Source organism: Ammospiza nelsoni, chromosome 9 (assembly GCF_027579445.1).
Source record: "Ammospiza nelsoni isolate bAmmNel1 chromosome 9, bAmmNel1.pri, whole genome shotgun sequence".
In the NCBI taxonomy this organism is placed as follows: Eukaryota; Metazoa; Chordata; class Aves; order Passeriformes; family Passerellidae; genus Ammospiza; species Ammospiza nelsoni.
Genome location: NC_080641.1, coordinates 27,552,523 through 27,575,966, shown reverse-complemented (window position 1 = coordinate 27,575,966; position 23,444 = coordinate 27,552,523). Strand labels below are relative to the sequence as shown.

Here is a 23,444-nt window from a genome sequence, read left to right as displayed (position 1 = left end):
AAAGCAAGGTTCATTTCCCAGGTTTCCTTCCCAATCACATTCCCTAATTTCTTTTGGCATTGCCACAACCTCTTAATTCTTCAGTCCTTCAAGCAGCTCATCAGACAAGGACAATGCTGAGGCAGTAGCAGACAAAGGTCAGATGTGGGTTATAGCCAAAGGGAAGCTCTCTACTGGACTGTGTTAATATTGGTAGTGGGTTGGCTAGTGGCATTGTCACCTTAAAATGTTGCTCGTGACAACTGTGAAGGCAGATCAAAACCAATCACCACTCAGGATGTTCCTACATACTGTTCTCCTCAGACATATCTGCTTCGTTCCCAGCAACTGTAGAAGCAAAGGGCCCCATATTGCCTTTTCTTCAAATTGTCAGCCAAATTGCTGTTGAAATTACTTCATGGCTTATCCAAATGGCCCACCCAGCTTGTTCAGTGGCTGCAGCAGATGCAAAGAAACCCAGGGCAACAGGGCACATACGAAGTGGTCTTAGCCCACTCTTCCCATCTTTGGTGGTCTGTGTTTCAAGGGTCTTCATCACTTCAAAGCCATACTCAGCTTATGGGGTTCAACATCCACCAATACATTGTCAATTATCAATCACACTCCATGGAAATGCAAAAGGGACTTGCTTCAATGTGTATCAAATCTACTGCTTGCCTGCTTTCAGAAACACCTAGTTATGGGGAAAGAGCAGCAATCATTCCCTCACAGCTCCCTACTGTCCATGATATGAGAGGTCTCTGTCATTGTCCCTTTAGGCATCTCTTGTTCTAGCCAGGGGGTCCTCCCTTCACACAGAACCAATTTTGCAGCTTATTGGAAGTTGTTTCAATAAAACAACCAGGACTCAAGAAAACAAACATCCCATTACTGCCTCTTTCACAATAATAAAGTGGAAATCCAGATTAATCTTTAAAACACAACCAAGAAAATAACAATTTGAAGCAGAGAGCAATGAGTTAACCTCACATCTGAATATTCACTGCTATTAAGATGAAGACTTGCCTCCTTCAGCTCTTATGTAAATAGAACTCATCTGCGATGCAGATTTTATTAATTAACTGGCAAATCGAGAAAACCCCAATAGGCTGTAATTGAACTTCGTGTTGATGATAGATGAGGAGACACTCACAGGCCATCAGCTGTGTCTGCACAGTCACTCCTGGATCTGCTGCCATCCCTGCCATCCTCACAGCAGAGGAGCTGCCCCATCCTGAGCAAAATCAAGAATATCTGAGGGGCAACTGCCTGTTGCTGACGGGATGCCTGGAGCTGATGAGATACCTGGCACACATTCTTCCTGAAGCACCCTCTGGCTCGTCACATTGCTTTTGTTCATATTTTCTGCAGCTCCCAGATGCTCTCAGGAGGCAGGCACCAGCTGCTGAAGCTCCAACAGGAATGAGGATGCTCATAGCTTTGAGGGGACATAACCACCCCTAACATGAAGAGGGAACATTTGTTGATTCTGTGGAGAGCTGGGCTGCTCAGGTGTCACCAGGAGTCCCAGGTAACCCAGGAAATGTAAGATTTCCCTATAACTGGGGATGACATGCTCTATAGAAACACACCCCAAACCAAGACTTAGGTGGAGCACAGATTTGTGTGTGTCCCAGTGGTGACTCCCAGCTGGGTTACATGGATGGTGGCAGAGCAGCTGTGTGTGGAAGAGGCAGCCCTAGAGCCCTGCAGGAGCACCATGCTGCCCTTCTCCATCGAGGCAGCATGCGGCAGAGCCCAGCGGGGAGGAGATTAAGGCATTATTGATGTAGGAGGAGAAGGGATGAATGAAACAACCCCCTGCATGGGTGCTTTGCAGTTCTTGGAGGGGAACTAATTTTGCTTTTATTTTGCTAGAGAAACAGTGAGGCAGCAGCAAGGAGCCCTCGCTCGGAGCTGCTGAAGCCTGGGTTCCTCTCAGCGCGGGAAGAGGAAGTGGCATTTGAGGCACTGAGATGTGAGAAGAGTTTCATTATTGCTCTGGATGGCCCCTTCATTAGAGGAAAACACAGTATTTAATGAAGGGGAAAGAAAACTGGAGCTCCCTGCTGTGTCCAGAAAGCCATCTCTTTTCAGCTTTGCTTCTTTCCCGTTATTTATGGGACTGAGGGAGGCTGGACCTAGCCATCCCTGTAGCAGCCCATCCCTGGGTCTCATGAGGGATGCTCCAAGGCCACCCAAGTGAAGATCTCCCTGTAGGCAGGGACCCACAAACACAGCCTCTGCCGTGTTCCCTGCTCCCCAGCTTTGGGATAACTCCCTGTGCCCACACCCTGGTGGGCAGAGACTGCTGGCCATGGGTGCAGATATGGGATCCCAAAATCTACCCCTCTCCAATCACACCACACCCCCCAGGAGCTCTACACCAGAAATTCAGTGCCATCAAGGAGAAACTGAGGGATGGGGGATGTGTTACACACACCTATACAGAACATGCTTGATTAAAAGGCACAGGGAATGCTTTCTCCATGGCTTCCTTGCAAAGTGCATTCAGATTACCAGGGAAGGACTTGGTTTCTCATGACTGGCTTAACAAACCCAACATGGGATTCACACGTCAAGCTAATTCTTCCCAGCTGGCACCAATTATTTGCCAAGGTAGTTTTGATCTCTCAATTACACCCTATGAAGTTTTCAGCATGGAAAAGCAGAATATCTTTTCTTTCTCTTTCTCCTCTCCTAATAATTGGGGTTTTTTATAGCAACATGTCAACAGACATCAGGAGTAGAACCGGCTCACATTCCCTTTGCTGGGACAACTCTAGCTCTGCTAGGAATTGAGATAAAAGGAAGCTTGCTTTCATCCCAGCATAAGCAGGCAAGAAGTGGAGCATGAACAGAGAGAAGACAAGCAGAGAAGCAAGCAGTGTGATTTTATTCTGAGTCTCTGCACCTAAAGCTGTCCTTAATCACCACTTATGACTCATTGCCATTTCTTTCACTGGGAGCTCCAGACAGGGTAATTTGGTTTCAGAGGAGCAGCGGCACATTGGCTGCAAGGGACCTCTGGATGTCTCCCATTCAACCACTCATAATTTGCTCTCAGAGTTTTCTTGGGTTCCCTCATGATCTGTCCTGTTCCCAAAGTGATGAGCTTTGAATGTGTCCTGAGGTGAGAAAGCTTCCTGCAGCAGAGAACATGTTGGAGGAACAAGAGTAGTTTCAGCAATTGCTTGTTCTCTTGTCTGCTCTGGAAAATTTCCCAGTCCCCTTCATCAAGTCAGCTGTGCCAGGAGATGGACTCTGGGACCTGTGAGGGTTGGGGTTCTTGGAAGACAGGGGGAGAAGGGGATCCATAGGATCTCAGGAGACTGAGAAAAACAAAAGAACAGGGGACATAGCTTGCAGGAAGCAGTGAGGTTCAGGATAAGGTCAGGAGCTGGAGAGGGGCTGTGTGTGTGAAGGTTGGATAACCACAGACTCAGACCATCAAGCCCAGCCATCATCTGACATTAATCATTTTTTCCTACTTGATTCTCAGCTGCAGCTGGAAGCTGGACTGAAGTTTGACTGGAGCCAGGATCAGAATCTGCCTGCTCTGCCTACTTCAGAGACAAACTCCTTCATCCTGGGCCTTCCTGCATTATTTACAGAATCCACAGCCCCTTTCACCACAATCACTAGGACATGCCAGTGATTTCCAAGCAAAGGAGCAAGTTTCCTGTAAATTACATTTCCGGCAAGCATCTCTGCTAATTAAAGATTATGAAATGAATTTACCATTGCGTCAATTAAAATCCATTCACAGCTAATACCTTCCTCCTTTTCAACGTCATTTATTTATTGAGGGTGGGGAGGAAGGAACGCGCTCGGAGTCTCCAGAAGTTCTCTGGATTTGGAACAGACTTGGCTCTGCCTCGTTACATGGAATAGGTCCCTGGAGAATGCAGGCTGATTGCAATCTAATTTATGGCATTCATCAACATATGAATTAATGCTGGGGTCTCAGATATGAGATCTCTCTATTTGCCTCTCCCTCCTCGCACAGGCTCGGCAGCTCAGTTCCACTGCCATGCTTCCTTCCCTCCCAGCACTGCTACTTTCCTGCATTAAAGAAACAGCCTTGGTTTTGGTTAGGAAAGCTTGTTTATCATGAATAAACTGGGCATCTCACCACAATTTCTGGGAGCTGAAGTCAACTGAAACCAAGGAGAATTTAATCCCTGTTTTGAATGAGTTTGGGCTCTGGGGCTCAGCTGCTGTGCACCTCAGCCTCTCCATCTGTGACACAGGGACACTGTTCCCAGCCTCCCTCTGAAAGCCACAGAAAGAATAAAAATACACTCGTGCTTTGGAGCCCTGCAGAGAAGTTTGCAGAGGGCTTTTGTGTGTTTTACTATTGCTTCTTTGTATTGTTCTTGGCTTTGACCTTGGACTGAGCTGAAGCAAAGAATAATCAAACAAAGCACTTACATTTCAGGTGCATGTTGGACACTTGTTAAAGAAAGCCTAAAAGTGCAAAGTCTTCTGGTAGCAGCCATTAACCCCTGTGGTGACTGGGAGCCATGGAGGTGTTGGCAGGGTTATAAATCATGCAAGGGGTGGATGAAGGGCCGAGAGGCTGGCACAGACAAAACACAACAGCAAAACAAATCTGAGGACAGAAAGTCAGTGTGTAGGATGCCTCAGGGCAGGGAAGGCAGGTCAGGGAATAGGAGGAGATGTGCAGAGGAGCAGAGTGCATACAGACATTGAAAAGGGAGAGTTCTGCTTCATTGTCATGAGCAAGCAGTAGTTGCACAGGATAACTGAAGCAGGCATAGCTTAGGATGGGAACTATAGGATGTCTGTCTGCTGGGGTCAAGCTTCCTTTCCTTGGGGCACAACTCCACAGACAGAACTGGTTTTGAGACAGAAACCTCCTCATTTGGGCTCTCTCACTGCCCAGATCCCAGGGTCACCTTCAGCAGAGTTCAGTTCTGGAGAAAAGGTCTGGTGCAATGTCATTGAAGCTTAGCATCACCATGAACTGCTGTTCCATCACTCACCTGCTCTCCCTGAATTGTCTGAATATGCATGGACTTAGGGGATGTGGCTTAGTTTTTTTGCTCTTCTCTCTGATGAAAGAAATAAAGCATGTAAAGTAATTTTTAGACTTATCTATAGATCGTTCTGTTTGTCAAAAGCATCAAAGAGTGCTCCAGGGAAGAAGGAAATATGAAGTTCCCTGTGCTTGATGGGACAGATAAGATGTGGATTCCCATTGCAGTGAAGACTCAAGTTGGATCCACCAGGAAAAGCCATAACTCAATACTGAAGGACAGGAACACAGTGCAAAGCTCTCACTGATGGGAGACCTCCTTCATCTGGGGAGCAGCAGGCTCAGCCACAACAACACACTGTGCAACCAACATTTTAAAAAACAAGAGCTTTGGTGAGCTGTGGAAAATTTCATGAAGCATTAGTAAACATTTAATTCCTTCATAGCAGTAAAGTGCAGCAGTCAAAGGATTCTGTCTCCATGTAGTTAACAGCCTATGCTAAAAAAATCCTGCCCTGCTCATTAGGAATGTCACCTTCACTCTTAATTTCAGACTTTTTCTGGGGATTCAGCTCAGACTTGAAGTGAACGTTTCCCTGGCTAAATTACCCTTTGGTAGCAATGCAAAAAACAACAACAACATGCCTTATTTCCATCACAAAATAAAAAGATGAAAGGGATGCAATCCCACCTCTGGTTGTGCACAGGTTAAAAGTGGTTTCCATACTTGTTGAAAACATTTTTTTCTTTTCCTGGTTCTGCTCCTGAGTTTCTCCTATCCCAAAGTAATCAAGCGTTTTGCTGCCACTGCCAATCACAGCTGCGTGCTGCTGACAAGAGAAGCTTGCTGCTAGAGCTGGAGCACCACGGGATGCTCCAGGCAATGCCCCTGCTGGGATGCTGCAGAGCTCAGCCCAGACTGGAGCTGTTTCATGCTCCTGTCACTCAGTCCAGGGCTCCTACAGTTCACCAGGAGTTGGCTGACCTTGCCAGACCTGAACAGGGCACAGGGATGCTCTCAGGCATTATCAGCCTTCCATCCAGGAGGGCTGTGCCCACTTCTCTCCTCTATTCCAGCACGCACAGTGGCTGGATGTTCCCATCTGGGATCCAGCATCTGCACATGTGGCTTTGGAGCACAGGAAAAGGAGTGTTACCCACTCCCATCCAGGACACAGGCACATGTTCCAGTCCCCCTCTGCCATCAGTTCCTTTGATGTGAGTGTGCCTTTGTGGCAGGGATGGCCAGGACGTGTCCTCAGGGGCTGTTTTCCTACCTGTGAGGCTGGGATCAGTCTGCAGACACAGTTACAACCTGGGCAGGCAGCAACACGGGGCTCAGGCATGCAATGAATGCACTGTGAGACACTGAATGAGTGCCTGGGAAATGGCAGGTGAGGGTTCTGAAAGGTGCTGGGGAAAGGGCACGGCGGGAGCACAATCTGCAATGCAGAAGAGAGCACTGCATCACCTCTCGTGTGAGGTGGCAGATTAATCAGGAGTCACTGAGTGCATTTGTAACCTGCCTGGCAACCCAGCAGTGCTTCTCAACCCTACCCAGCTCTCTCTCCACACCTGAAAAACCAGCATAACTTTACATGTCACTCGTTAAAACAGTTCCTGCTCTGGGAGGAGAAAATACTGGAGCAAGGATTTGGTGAGGGGCAGGCAGCAGAGCCCCTCCTGGGTGTGTCTGTGGGGAATGAGGACTGACATCTGGGGAGGTCTCTGCTCCTATACCTCTGCCTGCAATGAGGGGGATATTTCAGGGAAGGAGGTAAGTTTTCCTGTTTGCCTTGCTCAATCTCTTCATTTCTTCCTTTCCTTTACCATTGTTGATGCTTAAAGTTTCCTCCTGAAGCCCAGATATCAGCAGATGGACAGGAACCTCAGTCCTGCCCTTTCAAGCTCTCTGAAAACTCCAACAGGTTTGCATCCATACAGTTTTTTCTCCATTTTTCATGAAAGAAACAGCAGGCGAGGGTTTTTTTTTTGGGGTTTTTTTTGGATCTACATATCAAGCTTAGATGGCAGAGAAGATAGAAAATGTAGAGACTGCCAGCTTCTCCCTCCAGATCCCTTTGAGAGGCTTTGGGAGGTGTCAGATGTTCACCTTCTCACTTGATTTCAGGACAGCAAAGCTGTGAGTGGAAGGAGATGTGGAAAAACAGTACTTTCCCACCTGTTGGGATGAGGCCTTCCTGTTCTGCTTTTGCCAGACTTACCCAGATAACTCCCACAAATGCTTTTCAGCTATTTTTACCTATTTTCTGCCCAAGCAGCACTTTCTAGAGATGCAAACAAAACATGTAATTCATTCTTCTCACCTCACCTCCACTGCAACTACTCCTGTTGCCCTGGGTTTGTTTATATGGGAGATGTTCCCTTTTCTTTCATGAAGCAAGCTTTTCATGCTGGATAATTTTGTGCTTGCCTTCAGCCTCTCAAGTCCTTTGAATAAGCCAAGCTGTCCATGAGATGGTGCCACACGCAGAGTTAAAACCCTACTTAGCTTACCAGAGACAGCAGACAGGGAACAGTCTTCCTAGGCACTGCATTTAATAGGGCATATTTATTATGTCTATTATTATTATAATCTGGACTCCTTCAGCTTTGGATACATGAATAATACAGCATCAAAAAAAAAAGTTTTTAAAAAGGTGCTTTTATATATAGATAGATAAAGATAGCTCGCTGTGATTCATCTGCTAAAAATTGCTGCTGCTCCTTGTTTGTTTGTTTTGTTCAAGCAGAAATCGCTGGGCAAGACGAATGCCAGGAATGGGAATACAGGATAAGCCTAAATTTCACAACTTCTTGTCATGCTGGAAGGTTGCTGTCAAAACTTTGGTGCAGGTCTGGAATTTGCTTAGAGACGAAGTCGCAGCTCCGGGTGCAGCGCAGCAGCCGAGCACAGCCAGGCAGGGAGGCATGGGAAGAGCATCTGGCCCATGCAGGGATGAATGAAGGTCACTGTGCCTTCTCCAGGGGAAGGCTGCAGGGACTGGAGCAGGAGCTGTGCAGCCCCCACGAGCCAGCATCTGGATAGGAATGTCCCCCTGCACAGCTAAAATTTGAGTGGTTTCAGGGAGTCCTGTGATGTGTTTTACCTTGTGCCATATGAGGGTGTAAATCGTTGTGCCTGTTCTTCTGGCCAGGTGCAGAGGTTTCTCTGGTGGGGATCAGGGTTTGGAGTCATCAGCAGCACAGAAAAGAAACACTAAAAACCCTTCAGGCTGTAAAAACAACCCTTGGGCAGAAAATGTCTCACTCAGAAGTACAGATGGAGGTGTTGCTGCTGGAGCTGCACATTCTGACTACATTTTGGGCCAACTTCTGCATAGCTGTGAGCCAGGGAGAGACACAAAGCCCTCCCAAGCCACTGCACAGTGCACAGCAATAAACTCCAGCTCTGCTCTCCACCCCTACAGCTCCGTTTGCACCTGACAGGTGCTGCCACATCCACAGCCTGTGGCCTGCTGGTCCCTCACGTGTCACAACGGAGGACACGCAGCCAGCAGTGGAGCTGGGAGCAGCATCAGATCTCCACATCTGGTGTAGAACCTGGGCTTCACCCTCTGTAGACATCCTGGGGTCTGGTCCCAGTCACAGACAGGAGTCCAGACTGCCTGCTCTGGGCATTGCTAGGGATGTGTCAGAGTGGTTTTTCAGCTCTGCATGGACACAGCCATTACCAAAGTCGAGTCTCAGTGGTCAGTTGGATCCTGCCTTGGTGGAAATAAAACACCAGTGCTTTGTAGCTTCACAGAGGGTAAGCCATAAAATAAAAATACTAAGGAAATAGCTGTAACAAACTCTTGACATCCATCATGAGGGACAAGATCTGTCTTAACCCACTAAAACATTATTTGATTTTTTTCCCAAGGGCCAAAACACAGCTCTTCTGCATGAGATATGTGTGTCGTTGGATATGTGTGTATCCCTAAATTTAATTTGTCCAATTGCATTAGGACAAGCAGCTAATTCCAAAATTCATTTTGTTTCCATAATCAACCCCTCTGCCAAATGGCATTTGGGTGGAATTGTGGAGATTGTGATTTTTATTTAAAGTGATTTATTGAAATCATTAGCAATGTTCCCTAAGTGGAATCCATGGCAATCCTTTTAATCTTCCCCCCATCACAGTAAATGCAAACATTTTTTTTAATAATAGAGAGATTGAAATATAAGGTTATTAAAATCCACACTTGTGTATCTCTCCATGCTCTCTCCCTCTGTAATGGGCTGGAAACCATAACTGTGGAAATAAAGGCTCCCTTTCAGAGCGGAGATGCAGAGAGTGTATAATGAACAGTTAAGCATCTATTTAGTCACTTTGAATTGATAAGGGTGTTAATGAAAATGAAAGAAGCCAACTTGATTTCCGCTGCAGAGAAATACAAATGGTGGGGGAGTATTTTTGTGGTAGTGCCCTAAGCCCCTTTAATGGAGTCAGTGTCTGCAGCAGAACTCAGCTTCCCCATGTGCTTTTCCAGCCTCTTCCCACAAGTACTCAGTGGAGCTCTAGGAAACTGAGGGGGATTGCTCTGTGTCCCACTGGGGCAAGGTCTGGGCTGCTGTCACCAGCTGTCCCCAGGCACACAGAGAGCTGCCCTGTTGCCCCCAGCTCTGATTAATCTCCCCAGGTACCCACACCTTTGCAAACCCTCTGCCTCCAATCACTCAGCTCCATCCCCTCCTGGGAACACAGGGGTACAGCATGATGGGAGCCTGCCTGGGACAGTCACAGCTGAAGCCAGGCACAGGGGTGGGTCAGCTGGACCAGGTGCTCTCCTGTTCCCTCTGCTTGATGCACTGGTGCCAAGGCAACTGCTAGCACCAAACAGCTGTGGTGAAAGGACAGCTTTGGAGCAGCTTCGGTCCCCAACGACCAGTGGCCATGTCCTGGGGGTTGTTCTCTCCTCCTAAGAACCCCAGGCAAAGGATGAGCAGAGCAAAGCCAGACTGCACCGTGCCACCCTTGCACAGAGCCCAAAATTCACTTCACATTGAAAAGTTTTTATAAAAAAAATAGTATTGCCATATTTTCCATCTTGGAAAGATAAAATCTGGTGTGGAGAATCTGACAGAGGAGCCATTTGCCCTTAGCTCCTGACTCATGCCCTGGCCCTCAAAGCATCTCTGCAGCTTCATGCTCTGGAGGCAGAGTAGCAGCTCCAACTCTGGACATCAAGATGCTGGGGCAGAGGGACAGCAGGACCTATCCCTTTGCAGAATATGTATCCATGCAGCTGCCCAGATATACTTCTGTAACCAGTCACAGCTCTATCACTTGTGAGAAGAAATTTTAGGATGTTGTTCAATGGTCCTGGGCACCAGAAATTACTCTGACACAGTCCATGCACATTCCAGGGAGGGCAGAAAAGCTTTTTCCTCAGCATCTTCTTTGCTCCTGGGCTGGTACAGTCTGTCCATCACCAACCCAAACCCTGGTGATATTATTGCACAAGAGATGTTGCCATTTTATTATATACTCTTCCAACCCCCAGGCAGCTGGCAGGATTGCTGCTGGCTGGTAACACACACACACACACAAAGTTAATCTTTTCGTGTTGTTTCTCAGAAGCTCCATTTGGCTGCTTTCAGGCTTATTGTGGTGATTTTCTTGCCCTCGTGACAGCTGTTTCTTATATGGGGAAGCAGCACACAAAAAAAAATTAAAAATAAAAAGAAAGAAAAAAAAAAAAAGAAAAAAAGGGGGGGGGCTGTGATTTATTTTCACCTCCAAATATAGAAAAACAATTTCCCCCTGTCTAAGATTTCCTCCTCTTTAAATATGTTTCACTGCCTTTAAGCCAGCAACTCAGTGATCGCAGAGATCCCACCAGTACACTAAGGCAGATGAGCTGTATGTGTAGGGAACACGAACCAGTTTAAGACCATTATCAAGGTGACCAAGGCGGCTGGCTCTTACCAGTTGGCACAAACAGCTTAGCAGGGAGGGGACGCGGTGCGGGAGCTCAGCCTCAAGCCCTCCGTGCTTTCTGCAAAGCTGTCCTCCCTCCGATGCCCAAACTTTGCGGGGCTGCGGGAGCGGGGCCGCGGGCAGCATCACTCCTGCGGGATGCCGGCGGTGGGATGGATGATGTCCGCCCCGCTGCCGGCAGCGCCCGCCCTGTGATTCCCGCCTGCCGCCGGCTCCGCTCCCAGACAAAGGCTGAGCTCAGCGCCCGCGGGCGGCTGGACCTGGGCTACCCACGGCAGCGCTCCGCAGCTTCCCCTGCACCTCCCCGCGAACACCCCGCAGACGGATCAGAGCTCATCTTTTGTCCCCGCAAGGATTAACTCCCCGGGGAGCGGCGGCGGAGGCTGAGCCCACGCTGCCAGCCTGCTTCCAGCACGCTCAGGAGTTTCGGAGCCAAGCTCCCGACAGCTAATCCCCCTCGCAGCCGGGGCTGAGGAGGATGGGGAGAGCCGGCAGGTGAAGGGACAGCAGGGAAGAGGACGGGAGGAGTGTCACACACACACACACACAGAGCACACGGCAGCGGAGCGGATCGCATCGGATCGGCGGCTGCGTGCGGGGAGCTCCGCAGGGACCCAGCCCGCAATGAAACCAGCTGGAGCATCAGGAGAGAGGATCTGCTCGCTTGGAAAAGTCTTTAAGGTAAAACCCGAGACCGGCCGCTTCTGGAGCGGGTGCTGGGCTCTCTGCCGGCGTGCTCGTTGTCTCTGACTTGGTTGTGTTTTTAAAGGAATCGATCGGGAGATGCCGGTAGAAGAAGTTGCCGAAAGCCGGGCTGGAATGGGCCGGAGCTGCGCGCCGCCGGCCCCGTCGCACAGAGGAGCAGCCGAACTTTGTGGGGTCTGAGCGTTTGTCCCCTCTGCCAACCGGAGAGCCAGCACCGCACCGCGCACCGGGAGCCTGACCGAGCCTGGGGCAGAGGCAGCGGGGGTTTCTGTCTCAACAAGGACCATCGCCTCTGAAACAAAAAAAAAAAAAAAAAAAAAAAAAAAAAAAAAAAAAAAAAGCTGGAGAAGGGCAATTTATTTTTCTTTTCCAGATGACTGAAAATATCTACAGGATCCTGTCTCTCCGGTGTTCATCAGTGAGTAGCATAAGGGACAGGCGGCTGAGGAACAAAAATGATATCGGTCAAAATCATTCCAGCACCTACTTTTTCCTAAGGAACTTCATGCCTATAGGGGTTTTCTGCGGGCATTTCCAGGAGTGAGGCGAGGGACCACAGATGCATCCCTACCGGATCATGTAAGAATTTGCAAATGAGAAACGTACCCCATCCAGACCTTCTCTGCCCGCTTTGCAGTACATGGTTTGGTGTAAGCACAGCAATTCTCACCTCTTTCTCTCCCTTTTAAGCCTCTTGAGCTTGGAGACCTCTTTCCTCATTGCAATTATGATTATTTGCAACATCAGTGCCATCAAAGATTGGAGCACTTTCCTTTCCCAAATCCTCCCCAGCGTTAACAAGACTCTGAACTTGGTACAGCAAGTGGAAGCCACCACCAGCTCGGTGGTGAGTGTCCTCCAGGACCCCGAGCAGGACAACTACCTGTCCAATAGCCAGTCCATGAACTCCAGCAACTTCACAGCTGGCCTGGACCACTTGTTCCAGTACTCATACTCGGACAATGACCAGCTCTACAAGGAGTACAAACCCCCTCCTCGAGATGCCATTCCTCTGCCCAAGGCTGTCCTCTACCTCCTCATGGCAGCCCTGGTGGTGGTGGCAGTGGCGTACGCCATCGTCGGGCATCTCATCAAGGACCTCATCTACGACTTTGTAGGTGAGTGTGGCCTTCATGCATTGTGTGCTTGTGGCCAAAAAGAGCCTGGTGCCGAGGCTGGACGTGCTGCCTTGCGTGTCTCCTTTGATTTGGGCGGGTTTTAGACCAAGCTTTGACCCTTTCACATTTGCAAGAGTGTTGGTTTATTTAATGTGCTGGGTTCTCCAAACTGAGTTCTGTGTTGACCATATTCCCAGAGAAAATCCTTGGGTTTAGCCCCCTTCCTCAAGGAGCAGATCTTGTGCCTGTGTACGTGTGCATAAATGTGTGTCCGTGAGTCTGGGTTGGCAAATGTCTGAAAAATCTCTTGGCCTGTTTCAACTGAGCTTGAATTAGAGGTCTCCAACATGAAAAGTTTCATGGCAACAGCTACCTGAGCACAGGATAACAACCCACTAGTGCATAGTGAAAGAAAATCTGCCATATGAGCTTAACCCCTTATTAGACACCAGTGAGTCTATAAACTCCTAGGAAACACAGCTCAGCAGCCTGGTTGCCTTAGAACAGTCATCACAGACCTGCAACGAATCCACGCAATGACAGCCCAAAGAGGGTACATTTTTTTGAGATTTGCCTTCCTCCTCTTTGGTTTCACCCAGTTGCTGATGAATGCTGTCCCTTTCCATCAGGGCTGAGAGCACAAACACTGCTGGCTGCTGTGGTCAGGCACAGCTGCTTGGCCGCTTGTGACAAGCCTTCAACGATACTCTTGCTCTTTTCCCCATAATTTGTAAGGCTGGTGGTGCTGGGGAGTGCAAATGTGCCCAATTCCCACCTGAACCTCTGGTACTTTTGGCCCCTACACCCTGACAGCCATTGTGTCCTTCTGAGGGTCAGGGCCCTGCTTCAATTACAGTTTTCCAGTTTGGATAGGGATCCAGAAGGGATCCCCAGGGATTTGAGTTCCTGGCTCCTGCAGATGTGCACAATCCCCAAAAGCTCTGGGAACAATGCCCTGCACAGGGAAACAGAGGCTGAAATCCCTTTGCACAGCCTTGCTCTGAGCCTGACCCCCAGTCAGGGTTGAAGCCCAGCAGGCTCCATCTCTGCAGGGGGAGGGAGATCACACTCATCTGGAACAAAATCCACGTGTTCATTCATGATTGCCCTTTATCTCCCTGCTCCTGGGACACAGGAGACACAGAGCAGCCAAAACTCCAGCCTGTGCCTGGGGGTGGGCAGCACCCCCGCCCTGCTGAGGGGAGGGCAAGCCAAGCCCTTTGGGCAGACAGTCATGACCAAGCAAGGGCCAGCAGGTCCAGGACACAGGGATTTAGAGGGGGGTTATTTGTGACAAGAAAGGTCAAACCTCCTGGCAGGAGCAGTACTTGGGGTCTCACATGAGGCTGAGCCTAGAAAACTGCAGGGAGCTGCTGCTGAGGAGTTTTTCTTCACTCCAGATGGAAGGAAACAGATATATTGTCTTAAAGTGTTAAATTTAACCCTTAATCAGCAGCTTGCTGGGGCTGTGCTCATCTGATTTCGTGCTGCCTTCCCCACAAAGGTAGGCAGTGGGGACAGCACCTAAAAATATCCCCACTCCTGCCCCAAGAAGGTCAAAGGACCAGGCCAGCCAGGTTGGAAACTCCCCCGAGGCAGGGGCAGCCCAGTCCCAGTGTCCCCACAGAGCAGACACCCCTGTCCCCATTGCTGTGGCCCCTGATGCAGGAGAGCAGAGATTTGGGTGCTCAAACCACCCCTTGGGTGGGTGCTGCAGAGCAGGGCAGAATCCACAGAAATGCCCTGTCCCTGCAGGCACAGAGGGGCTGCAGCTGCAGTCAGGGACACCTGGGCCCAGCTGTGCTGCTTCCAGCTCGGCACCAGTGTTCCCTGCTGACCTTTAGCTTGAGCCTCTGCGTGGGATGAGGTCAGCAGGGTGGCCTTCTCTTGCAAAGCCCTTTGCAAAGGGACTGCCACAGCCTTTCACAGCACCAAGCATGGGGACAGCACCGGGGTCTGCTTGCTTCCTGACACTTTGGAAGAAGCCTTTTCCCAGTTTAACACCCCTGGCTGAGGGCAAAGCATCCTCCCTGCCCCGGGGTGAGGTAATATCTCTCCAAGTTAAGGTCAGAAATCCATATGTGAGCTTCTTCCTCCTCCAGGCAGAGAGGAGAAGGCACTTCCCAAACTCCAGCAGCACTCCTCAGAGCTGAAGGCTGCCTCCAGCTCATCCTAGTTAGCACTCCAGGCCCATCTTCCCACAGTTTTTACACTTAAAATGAGCCAGTCCTCGGAGGAGAGCAGATGAGACCATGTTTGTTAACACTGCCAAGGAACAGCTTTTAAAGAGAAGGGGTTTCATTTGAATGAATTTGCATAAAATTACTCTAGGGACTGGACAGAGAGACCAAGGGACAGTAAATAAGAATCTGCTCTATTAGCTGCCTTAACACAATGCCTGGATTGATATACTCAGCAGCAACTCCAGCCTCTGCTATCAGCATTTCTGCACTAATCATGTTCAGAAATACGCAGGGAGAGATGGAAATAAGATGCCAAAGGGCTGGAGCCTGTTTCAGGGAGATTAAAGTGGCAATAGTTAATCGCTGCTTTAAACAGTCTCTGGGAGGCAGCGGGGATGATTGTGACTCCTCAATACCAGCTTGTGGGACACGGCTTGGGGAGTCAAAGCATCAGCCAGGTCCCTGCTCCCACAGGAGCAATGAGAAGCAGGTGCTGGGTTCAGTTTTGGATGGTGAAGGGGTTCTTGGGACGCTGCCAAGGTTTTCTTCCTGCGAAATCTGAACGGGTATTTGCAGATGCTTCTTAAAAAATCAATTAGAGCTTGCCCAGGCATCCCCAGGGGGACATGAGCACTGCTGTGATGCCCAGCAGGCTGGGGAGGAGTGGAAAATGGGAGCTGCATAGGAGAAAGAGGAAAGATGCATTGTTGGAGAGCAGGAAGGCAGAGCAGCTGGATGTGGATAAGAGGGCTCTGAAAGAGCCCCTGTTCAGCTCTTCCTGGAGAGCCCCAAACACCTTCATTTCTCTCCAGTCTCACGTTTGGCTTTCCCAAAACTCATCCGATGTCTCTGTGTGGGGTTGGACGTGATCTCCCCGAGCAGGGTGGGAGGAAGGCTCCTGCGTGAGCAGGCTCAGGCCCCACCAGCAGTCGAGGCAAATTGGGTCGAAGCGTTTGGAAAGCTGCTTAACTCTGAAGCGCTGGAGAGCTGCCAGAGCCGGCGCTGCGGCGAGGAGCGGGCTTGGCAAATGACAAGGCTGTCACCGCCGTACGAGGCGCCTAATTACTGCAATCCCGGGAATCTGCCCGCCCTCCCTCCTCCGGCCCCGGCAGCTCGCTGAATATCGCTCCTATTTAAAATTAAAAAGAAAAAAAAAAAAAAAAAAAAAGGAGGAAAAAGGGGGGAAAAAATAAAAAGTTTTACTGGAAACAAAGGTGTTGCCATGGAGACTGCACGCGTGTGGTGGCCGGGAAAGGGGACAGCATCATCTCCCGCACGGGAAGGAAGGCTCTGCTGGGCTGCGTGGGAGCCGCGCCTGGCAGGAGACCTTGGCTGCTGTCCCCCGCTTCAGCCAAGGCTCCTCCGGGCTGCTCATCTCCAGACAGGCCTTGGAGGGAACTTTTCCCTCGGAAATGGGCCCAGGGCAGATGCCCAGCAGGTTCATTGACACTGGCAGGACTGTGCTGGTCGATGGCTTTGGTGCTGCTCAAAGCCCTACGCCATCCTTGGAGCAGGATCTTTCTTTTCTTTGCCCTTTTGACCCACCAGCCATATTTTTGTTTTTCAGCCTTATCTCCAACCAGCACATTTCAGGCTTCTTTAGGAAACGGTCTCCTTGAACAAAGAAGCTGTGCATGAATGTGGCATTGCTGAAAATAGCTGTTGGGTGATCCTGCAGGGACATGGGATCCACTTTAATTGCTCCACACAGAAACACAGGGCTCTGAGGATAATGCAGCCCAGGCAGGGATTGCAGACAGCATGTTAGGTCCATCAGAGAGGACTTATACCTCTTCTTTTCCAGCTCTGTTTTGAGGATAATTCCTTTGCCTGCCAAAGTTGTGGGAAGTAACCACGTCAGGTTCCCTTCTGCTTTTCTATCTTGGTTCTAACCCACCTCTCGCAGTGATCCCCTGCCTGTTTCCCTTCTGGTGCATGGGGGTGCATCAGGAGTTCCTGAGGTGTTGTTTGGGGAAGCAGTGGCTGCTGTAGGATAATTCACCACTCTCCTCACAGGCTGGGGCTGGACAAGGAGCCACAGTGGTCTGCAAAGGGGGCCCACTCCAGGACAGCTGCATTTGAGGCCAAACCTTTGGAGCTCAGAGCTGGAGGAGAGGAATGGCTTCCAGCACACACTGCCAGGCATTGACCAAGGCCTCAGGGATGCAGCATCCCAGGGTAGCCTTCCCATTCCTGCCATCATGTGGTGCAGGGATGGGCTGTGTCAGGTCCAGGGATGGGCTGTGTTTGTCTGCTGCCCTGCAGGCACTGCTCTCCCTTGAGCTGAGACCCAGCAGGGCTCTTCACTCTCTAGTCACCTTCACTCTGCCTCTGGAAGACATGGACAGCAAATATCCACCCCCAGGACCATGCCTGCCTCCCACCTACCCCACCTGAGCCACCATCTCTCAGAGACCCATTTTCTGGAGCTGCAATGCTGCCTGATGGGTGGGACTGGCATCAAATGCAGGCTTGGTCCAGGGTTGCTCTGGTGCATGCAGAGAAGCTGTTTTTAAGAGAATATAATAATTAATTGAGTGCCTTTTCCACGTCACCCCTTCTCCCACCAGGTGCCTCCTGCTGGTGACAGCTCTGCAGAGGAGCAGTGTCCTTACCTGTCCATCAGCAAAGCAGAGTGCTCCCCATGCTCTTTGGGGTGCAGGACAATTTTGACTCAGCCAGCACAGCAAAACTGAGAAATTTCTGCAAAGCAGGGCAGGAAGAACAAACCCTAACATCAAATTCATTTAGGAATAAGTGAATCTTCATTTAGAAAGAAGTGAGGGGAAAAGGGGGGTTTCTAACAAATTACTGTTGCCAGGGGCAGACACAGATTTTCCATCAGAACAAACCTGGGAGTTATCTGTTGATTTTGCTAATGGATAAGTAGAATCTGTCCAGCAAATGAGACAGCTACAACATCCAGCTGTGACTGCTGCATCATGTCAGAGACACGAGGGATACCCTTGAACTCATCTCCATTGGGAATGCTCCGGCCAGAGCTGGCCCTGCCTTGCTGCAGAGCAATGTGATTGCTGGGTCAGGACTTGTTTCAAAGAAAGAGGTGCTTCTGCTCCTGCTGATGGGAAAAGAGCTTTTTTAGCAGCTGCTTTCACACCCAGCTCCATTTAAAGCAAAACTAGAGCACGAGTTTGATTGTTCATCGAACATGTCGCCCCTTCCTTTCCTGTTTCCATCTCTACAGGGACTGTGAATGTCTCACTCACCAGGCTGCATTTAAATTTCAGCCCTTTCTCCCACCCCCTTCTGCTCTTCTGCCTGGGATGTCTCTTTTTCAGCAGCTGAAATGCCTCACAGACATCCCACCCTGCCACCAGTGAATGCAGGGGACTGTGCCACCCCCTTGGGGTGACACTGGGCACACAGCAACCCTGAGCCCCTCTGCACCCAGACAGCAGGAGGCTGCTCTCTGCTGCCTGCCCTGCCAGGGCTTTCTGGGCAAGGACCAGCTGCTCATACGAAGGGCATGCTGTGACATCTGGGCATCCCCAGTGTTTTTGTGTCCCCAAAAATACAGCATATCCCAGGGGTCCTGCCTCCAGGGGTGCTGTCAAAGACTCAGAGACAGGCTGGTGCAGGGACATTTTGTGCCACATCACTCTGCTACTTGGGGATAATAATAATAGTAATAACAATAACAGAATTGCTATTCCACAGCTGCTGATGTGCCCAGTCTGCTCTATCTCCTCTCTCCAGCTGCTTTGGATCAATCACTCCATATCGATCTCACCCCACCTCTCCACTGGCTCTGCAGACCCCAGCAGGCCCACTGATCCTCAGCAGCACCTGACCAGCAGGAAGAGGTGTCTCTGGGTTAGATACTGCTCCTCAGCCTGGCTGAGAAAGTCACTTTGTTCCTCTCTTTTATCCAAGACATTCACACACACACCCGTGGGCATGCCCTGGATTTTGCAGCATGTGTTATGAGCTCCTTCCAGTGGCTGGGTAGGGACAGGCAATACTTCTTATCTCCAAAGTGTGACTGTCCTGGGTGTGGATGTGCCACTGCCCCAGGAGCACTCTGTGGGATCCCTCCTCACCCCAGCTCTGCCTGTAGCTGTCCCAGATCCATTAGGTGTCATTAGGTTCAGCCTAACTTTGCTCACTTGCTGGCTGGAGATTGTGTGAACTCGTATGTGGACTTAGACCCAAAAGAGGATTTTGTTTTCCTCTGTGTGTATATTTTTTGTGGCTCATGCATCCCCCTGCCAGCTGTAAGGGATGGAGAGATAAATGCCTGACATGGTGCTGAGGGCTGCAGGTTCATTTGGTCAGTCACCACCACCACCCCTGGGCTCCCAGCCCTTGGCCACCTCCATTACCCAGTTACACCCCTGTGCAGGGTTCATTATCCAAGGTTTCCAGCCTGTGTTGGCACATAGCATGAGGCTGTCCTTCCCATCCCCTGCAAAGTTCCTTCCGCATCAGAGCGAGGTTTAATCCCACTGACGCCAAAGATGTGCAGGTCTCCTCTCTCTCCTCCCTCATCCCTCCCCAGACACGCCATGGGTGACCCCAGGAGACCTTGGTTCCTCCCCCTCACACTGAGAGGAGCCAGAGGGAGCTGCTAGGGAGGATGGAGACTGGCTGGGATGGAATTGGCATGCCTGGCAGGGGACACGAGGGCGCTGACATTTTTGTGGTTGTTTCTCCAGGGTCCTGCTGGCAGGAGATCCTCTGCCAGCTCCACGGGGCCTCGCTCCTCTCTTCCACACATGGCAACACGCTGAAGTTACAGGCCATAAATGGCCACAAATAACATGTAATTGTGTAATTACTTCACTCCTTACTTACACAGTCAAATCATAAAGGCATCGCAGTAAATACCCTCTAATGACAGCCTAATTACATCTTCCTGCAGATTACTGGGTAATTAGATCCAGCAGGCTCCAGAAATAATTCCCAGGGAAGCGGTGGTTCGGATTAGCACTCACAATCCAGCCTGCTCTCACCCAGGAGCTGGACTGTGGCAGCCCCACACAGCCACATCCCCTTTGGTGACAATGCACTGTGTCACTTCTCCCGTGCCAATGGCTTTTGCTGGTGCCCTTGGTGCTCTCCCAACACACCCATCCCCTGCATTTCTCTGCCTTTACCACAGTGCCTCATCCAGCTCTTGCTTCTCCTTGTGCCCACAAATGTCACCAGGGGTCCATCATCTGGCCACCAGATGCCACTCACCCCTGCTCACAGGCATGCAACGCTCTTTGCTCCTCATTGCACACGGCAATCCTTCTCCAGCAGCTCCCGGGATATTTGAGGACCCATCACCCCTTTTTCTAGAGATTATTCCCCTTCCTCCCTGCTGCTCCCACTGGAGTTTTACGGCTGACGTCAAGGAAGGCAAGCTGAGAACTGTAATAGTATTTGTAGGAGGCAATCCTGTTACTGCCTTCAGCTTCTCCTCACGGCAAGCAGCTCTCTGCGTGGGGGCTGCAGCAGCCTGCAAGGTCCTGGGGCCAGGAGGCTCTGTCTGGGATGGACCAGACCACAGAGAAGGTGGTGGAGTGTTTGGCCTTCAGTCCAAACCCAGTAAAGCCAAGCAAAATCAAAGCTATAAAAGAAAAAAGCCCCAAATGAGCCTTCTGGGCTTGGCTGATTTTGCTTGGGGAAGGGTTGTGATGGGGAGCCCAGCCTCAGGTGGGTTATGCAAGTGAAAGCTGAATGTCCTGTCTGGGACTCAGACACAGGGCTCCCCAAAAACCTTTGGACCCCTTCTTTGTGGAGTTTCCCAGTCCCTCTTGCCAGCCCAGTGGTGCCTGAGGGAGCTGTGGTTGTTCTTCTCCTGCCTTTCCTGTTGGACAGCCAGCAAGCCCTGCTGGCACAGTGATGGAGGTGAAGAAAATAGGAAAACCAAGGAAAAGCTGTCCCTCTCTGGACATGTTGCCAGTGCCCAGTGTCACCACAGAGCTCTACCCTCCTTGGAGAGAGCCCCCTCCTCCAGCCAGCCCATGCTGGCAGTGGGGCACAACCCCTCCACTCCCTGTCCCTGCCAGGGTGGTCACCTACCCTGGCTCCAGAGTGTGAGCATCACCCTCAAAGTCATGTTCTGCTCTCTTGGGGATGCTGTGGCCAAATAGCTTCAGAATGGGGAAAAAAAATCAAATATTGCATAGCAAAAACAACAAAACTTTTGGCTTTTCTTAAAAGAAAATAAAACAAGAGAGAGAAGTTTTGGGTCTCTCAAAAAAAGTTCAAAATCTGATTTGCAGTGCACACACTGAGCACAGAGAGGCCCACAGGTCATTCCTGGCTCTCTGCTCACACCTGAAGAAATGTCTGGCCACCACTGGTGAGCTGAGAAATGAGATCTTCCATTCATTTCACACCTGGCATCCCACCCTGGCATCTGCCATTATTCAGTCCTAGTCTTGCGGCAAAACTTTTTTCGACAGCCCATGAGAAAGACGTCATCTCACTGGGATGGCATTTCTGGGTTCCTGTTCAGGAAACCATAACTGGAATGTCCTGTGGGAGAGAAAATACCCCACAGCACAAAGGAGAGAAATTGTATTCTGTGAGATCCAGTGGCAAGTAAGCAGAATTCCTCAGGAACAACAAAACCAGGCTGGTGCTTCTGTCTGCCTCCTGGAAGCCACCTCTGCTTTATTTTGACAGCAGAGCTAAAGCAGAGGGGTGCTGGTGCTCCACTGCCCACAGCCACAAGGTCTTGGGGCTGCTCTCCCTCACCTGGGTTTCCCCAGCTTTGATTTCCTCATTGCTGGTGCCTTCCCATCTCAGTGGGCTGTGGCCAAACAGTCAAGTTTTTTAGAGACAGCAGTTTTGGGAGCAGCACTGCCTGCTTTCACTCAGCTGCCATCCCTGGTGCTGCAGGGGATGTTCCAGTCACGCTGGCATCCAGCAGTGACACTGTGTTTTGGAGGGACATCAGTCACCCCCAGGGTCATGGATCAGCTCAGAACCAGGTCCTGGTGCAAGAAGCAGAGCCCCAAAACTGCCATGGAGGGTTTGAGGCCCTTGCATGGTTGTAATGTACTCTCAAGGCAGAAAAGCCATGTCCCAGCCACGTCTCCAACCCCATTTGGATGACAACATAGTTAGTTAATCACTTACTCTGTCTGACAGCAAAACCCCACTTTAGGAAATAGATTGCTGGGGACCCCAGATGCACGCTTCACTTTGGAGGCACTTCACTCTCATTTTTGGGATTAACAGGGTGATTTCATCTGCCTAAGCTGGGAGGGCTTCCAGAAACCATCAGCCTGAAAACCAGCCCAGAGCTGGGAAGAGCAGAAATCCCAGCACCAGGGGAGTGGAGGGAGCTGAAGGGGCAGGGATGGCCAAGGGACACTCCTGGAGGGGAAAGCACGCAGAGCCAGAGGTAGGGTGTAGCAGGAGGCAGCAGTTCTCGAGGATTTTCAGTCTTGAGCTCTGGGCAAAGAGCTGGAGGTAACCAAGGGCTTGTTTTGTGCTTTTCCCTCCTCCAGACTGGATCTTTGGCCCCAACCCGGATGACAACAGCAACAAGAGCGACATCAACTGCATCAGCAACAGCGTCAACGAGATGAGCGAGCTGCCCGAGGCGCCGCAGCGGCAGCACCGGGAGCGGCAGCCCCAGGACGTGGTCATTGCCATCAGCGAGACCTGCCACCTGCCGCAGCAAACGTGACCGGCGCCACGCCCGGGCCGGGCGGGATGGAGCAGCGGGATCGGCATGGAGCAGCGGGATGCGCAGGAGGGATGGAGCAGCGGGATGGAGCAGTGGAACACGGCAGCAGCCGCCCCGCAGGGCCGGGCGGGGAGAGGATGGGATGGGCAGAGCCGGCCCTGGAGCAAAGCCCTCCTCCCCCTGGTTGTACCAGCCTCTAAGGACCTTGTGGGGGTGGGTGGCATCACCCCTTCTCCCAGGCTTGTCAGCCCTTGGGTTTGTGACCCCCTCTTTGTTCCCTGTGAATAGCAAAAAAGAAAAAGCAAATGCAAAATACACCCACCAGACAAAGCTTGCAAGAGGAATGAGCTGCAGAGAGAGGCCGGGCAGTCCTTTGGCATGTGGCTGTCCCGTGGTGTGGGAATGGGGTGGGGAAAAGGGCAAAGGAGACAAGGAGGATGCAGAGAAATGTGGTGTCTGCACTTCTGGGGCCAGGCCCAGGGCTCAGCAGGGAGCTGGGAGCTGCAGAAAGGCACAGAAAAGCCAGCAAGGGCCAAATCCTCCAGTACATTGGTGATCTGCCTGGGCCATCACTCCTGCAGCTCCAGCTCACAGCCCTGTCCAGCAGGTGTGTCCTGTGGCTCTGGGACAGCAGGGTGACAGCCCAAGCTGCCCAGGAAGCCTGATTCCTCTGGGCCTGTAACCAAACCAGGGACATCACATTCCCTCCACCACATCTCTGCTTGAGCCCAGCACCCCCTGGCAGGGAGCAGCCCTGTTGGGACCAGGTACAATCAATTTCTCTGAGGAAATGTTGCTGGAGAGGAGGACAGGGACCCATCTGCGTGGAATCCAAACCCTTTCTGTGGGAAAACAGCCC

The 23,444-nt window shown here is 50.8% G+C and overlaps 1 protein-coding gene across 2 annotated transcripts; it reads left to right on the top strand.

Annotated features, from left to right (window-relative positions):
* The first annotated feature begins 11,215 nt into the window (after window positions 1–11,215).
* On the top strand, window positions 11,216–22,818 carry LOC132077078 (uncharacterized). Of its 2 annotated transcripts, XM_059478537.1 has the most exons (4): window positions 11,216–11,609; window positions 11,698–12,212; window positions 12,324–12,751; window positions 22,404–22,818. In XM_059478537.1, the coding sequence occupies exons 2-4, from the start codon at window positions 12,193–12,195 to the stop codon at window positions 22,583–22,585; spliced, it is 630 nt and encodes a 209-aa protein (XP_059334520.1). In that variant the 5' UTR covers window positions 11,216–11,609; window positions 11,698–12,192; the 3' UTR covers window positions 22,586–22,818. The 2 variants fall into 2 exon arrangements, with proteins under 2 accessions (XP_059334520.1, XP_059334519.1); XM_059478536.1 differs by having other exon boundaries at window positions 11,698–12,751.
* Window positions 22,819–23,444: the final 626 nt, after the last annotated feature.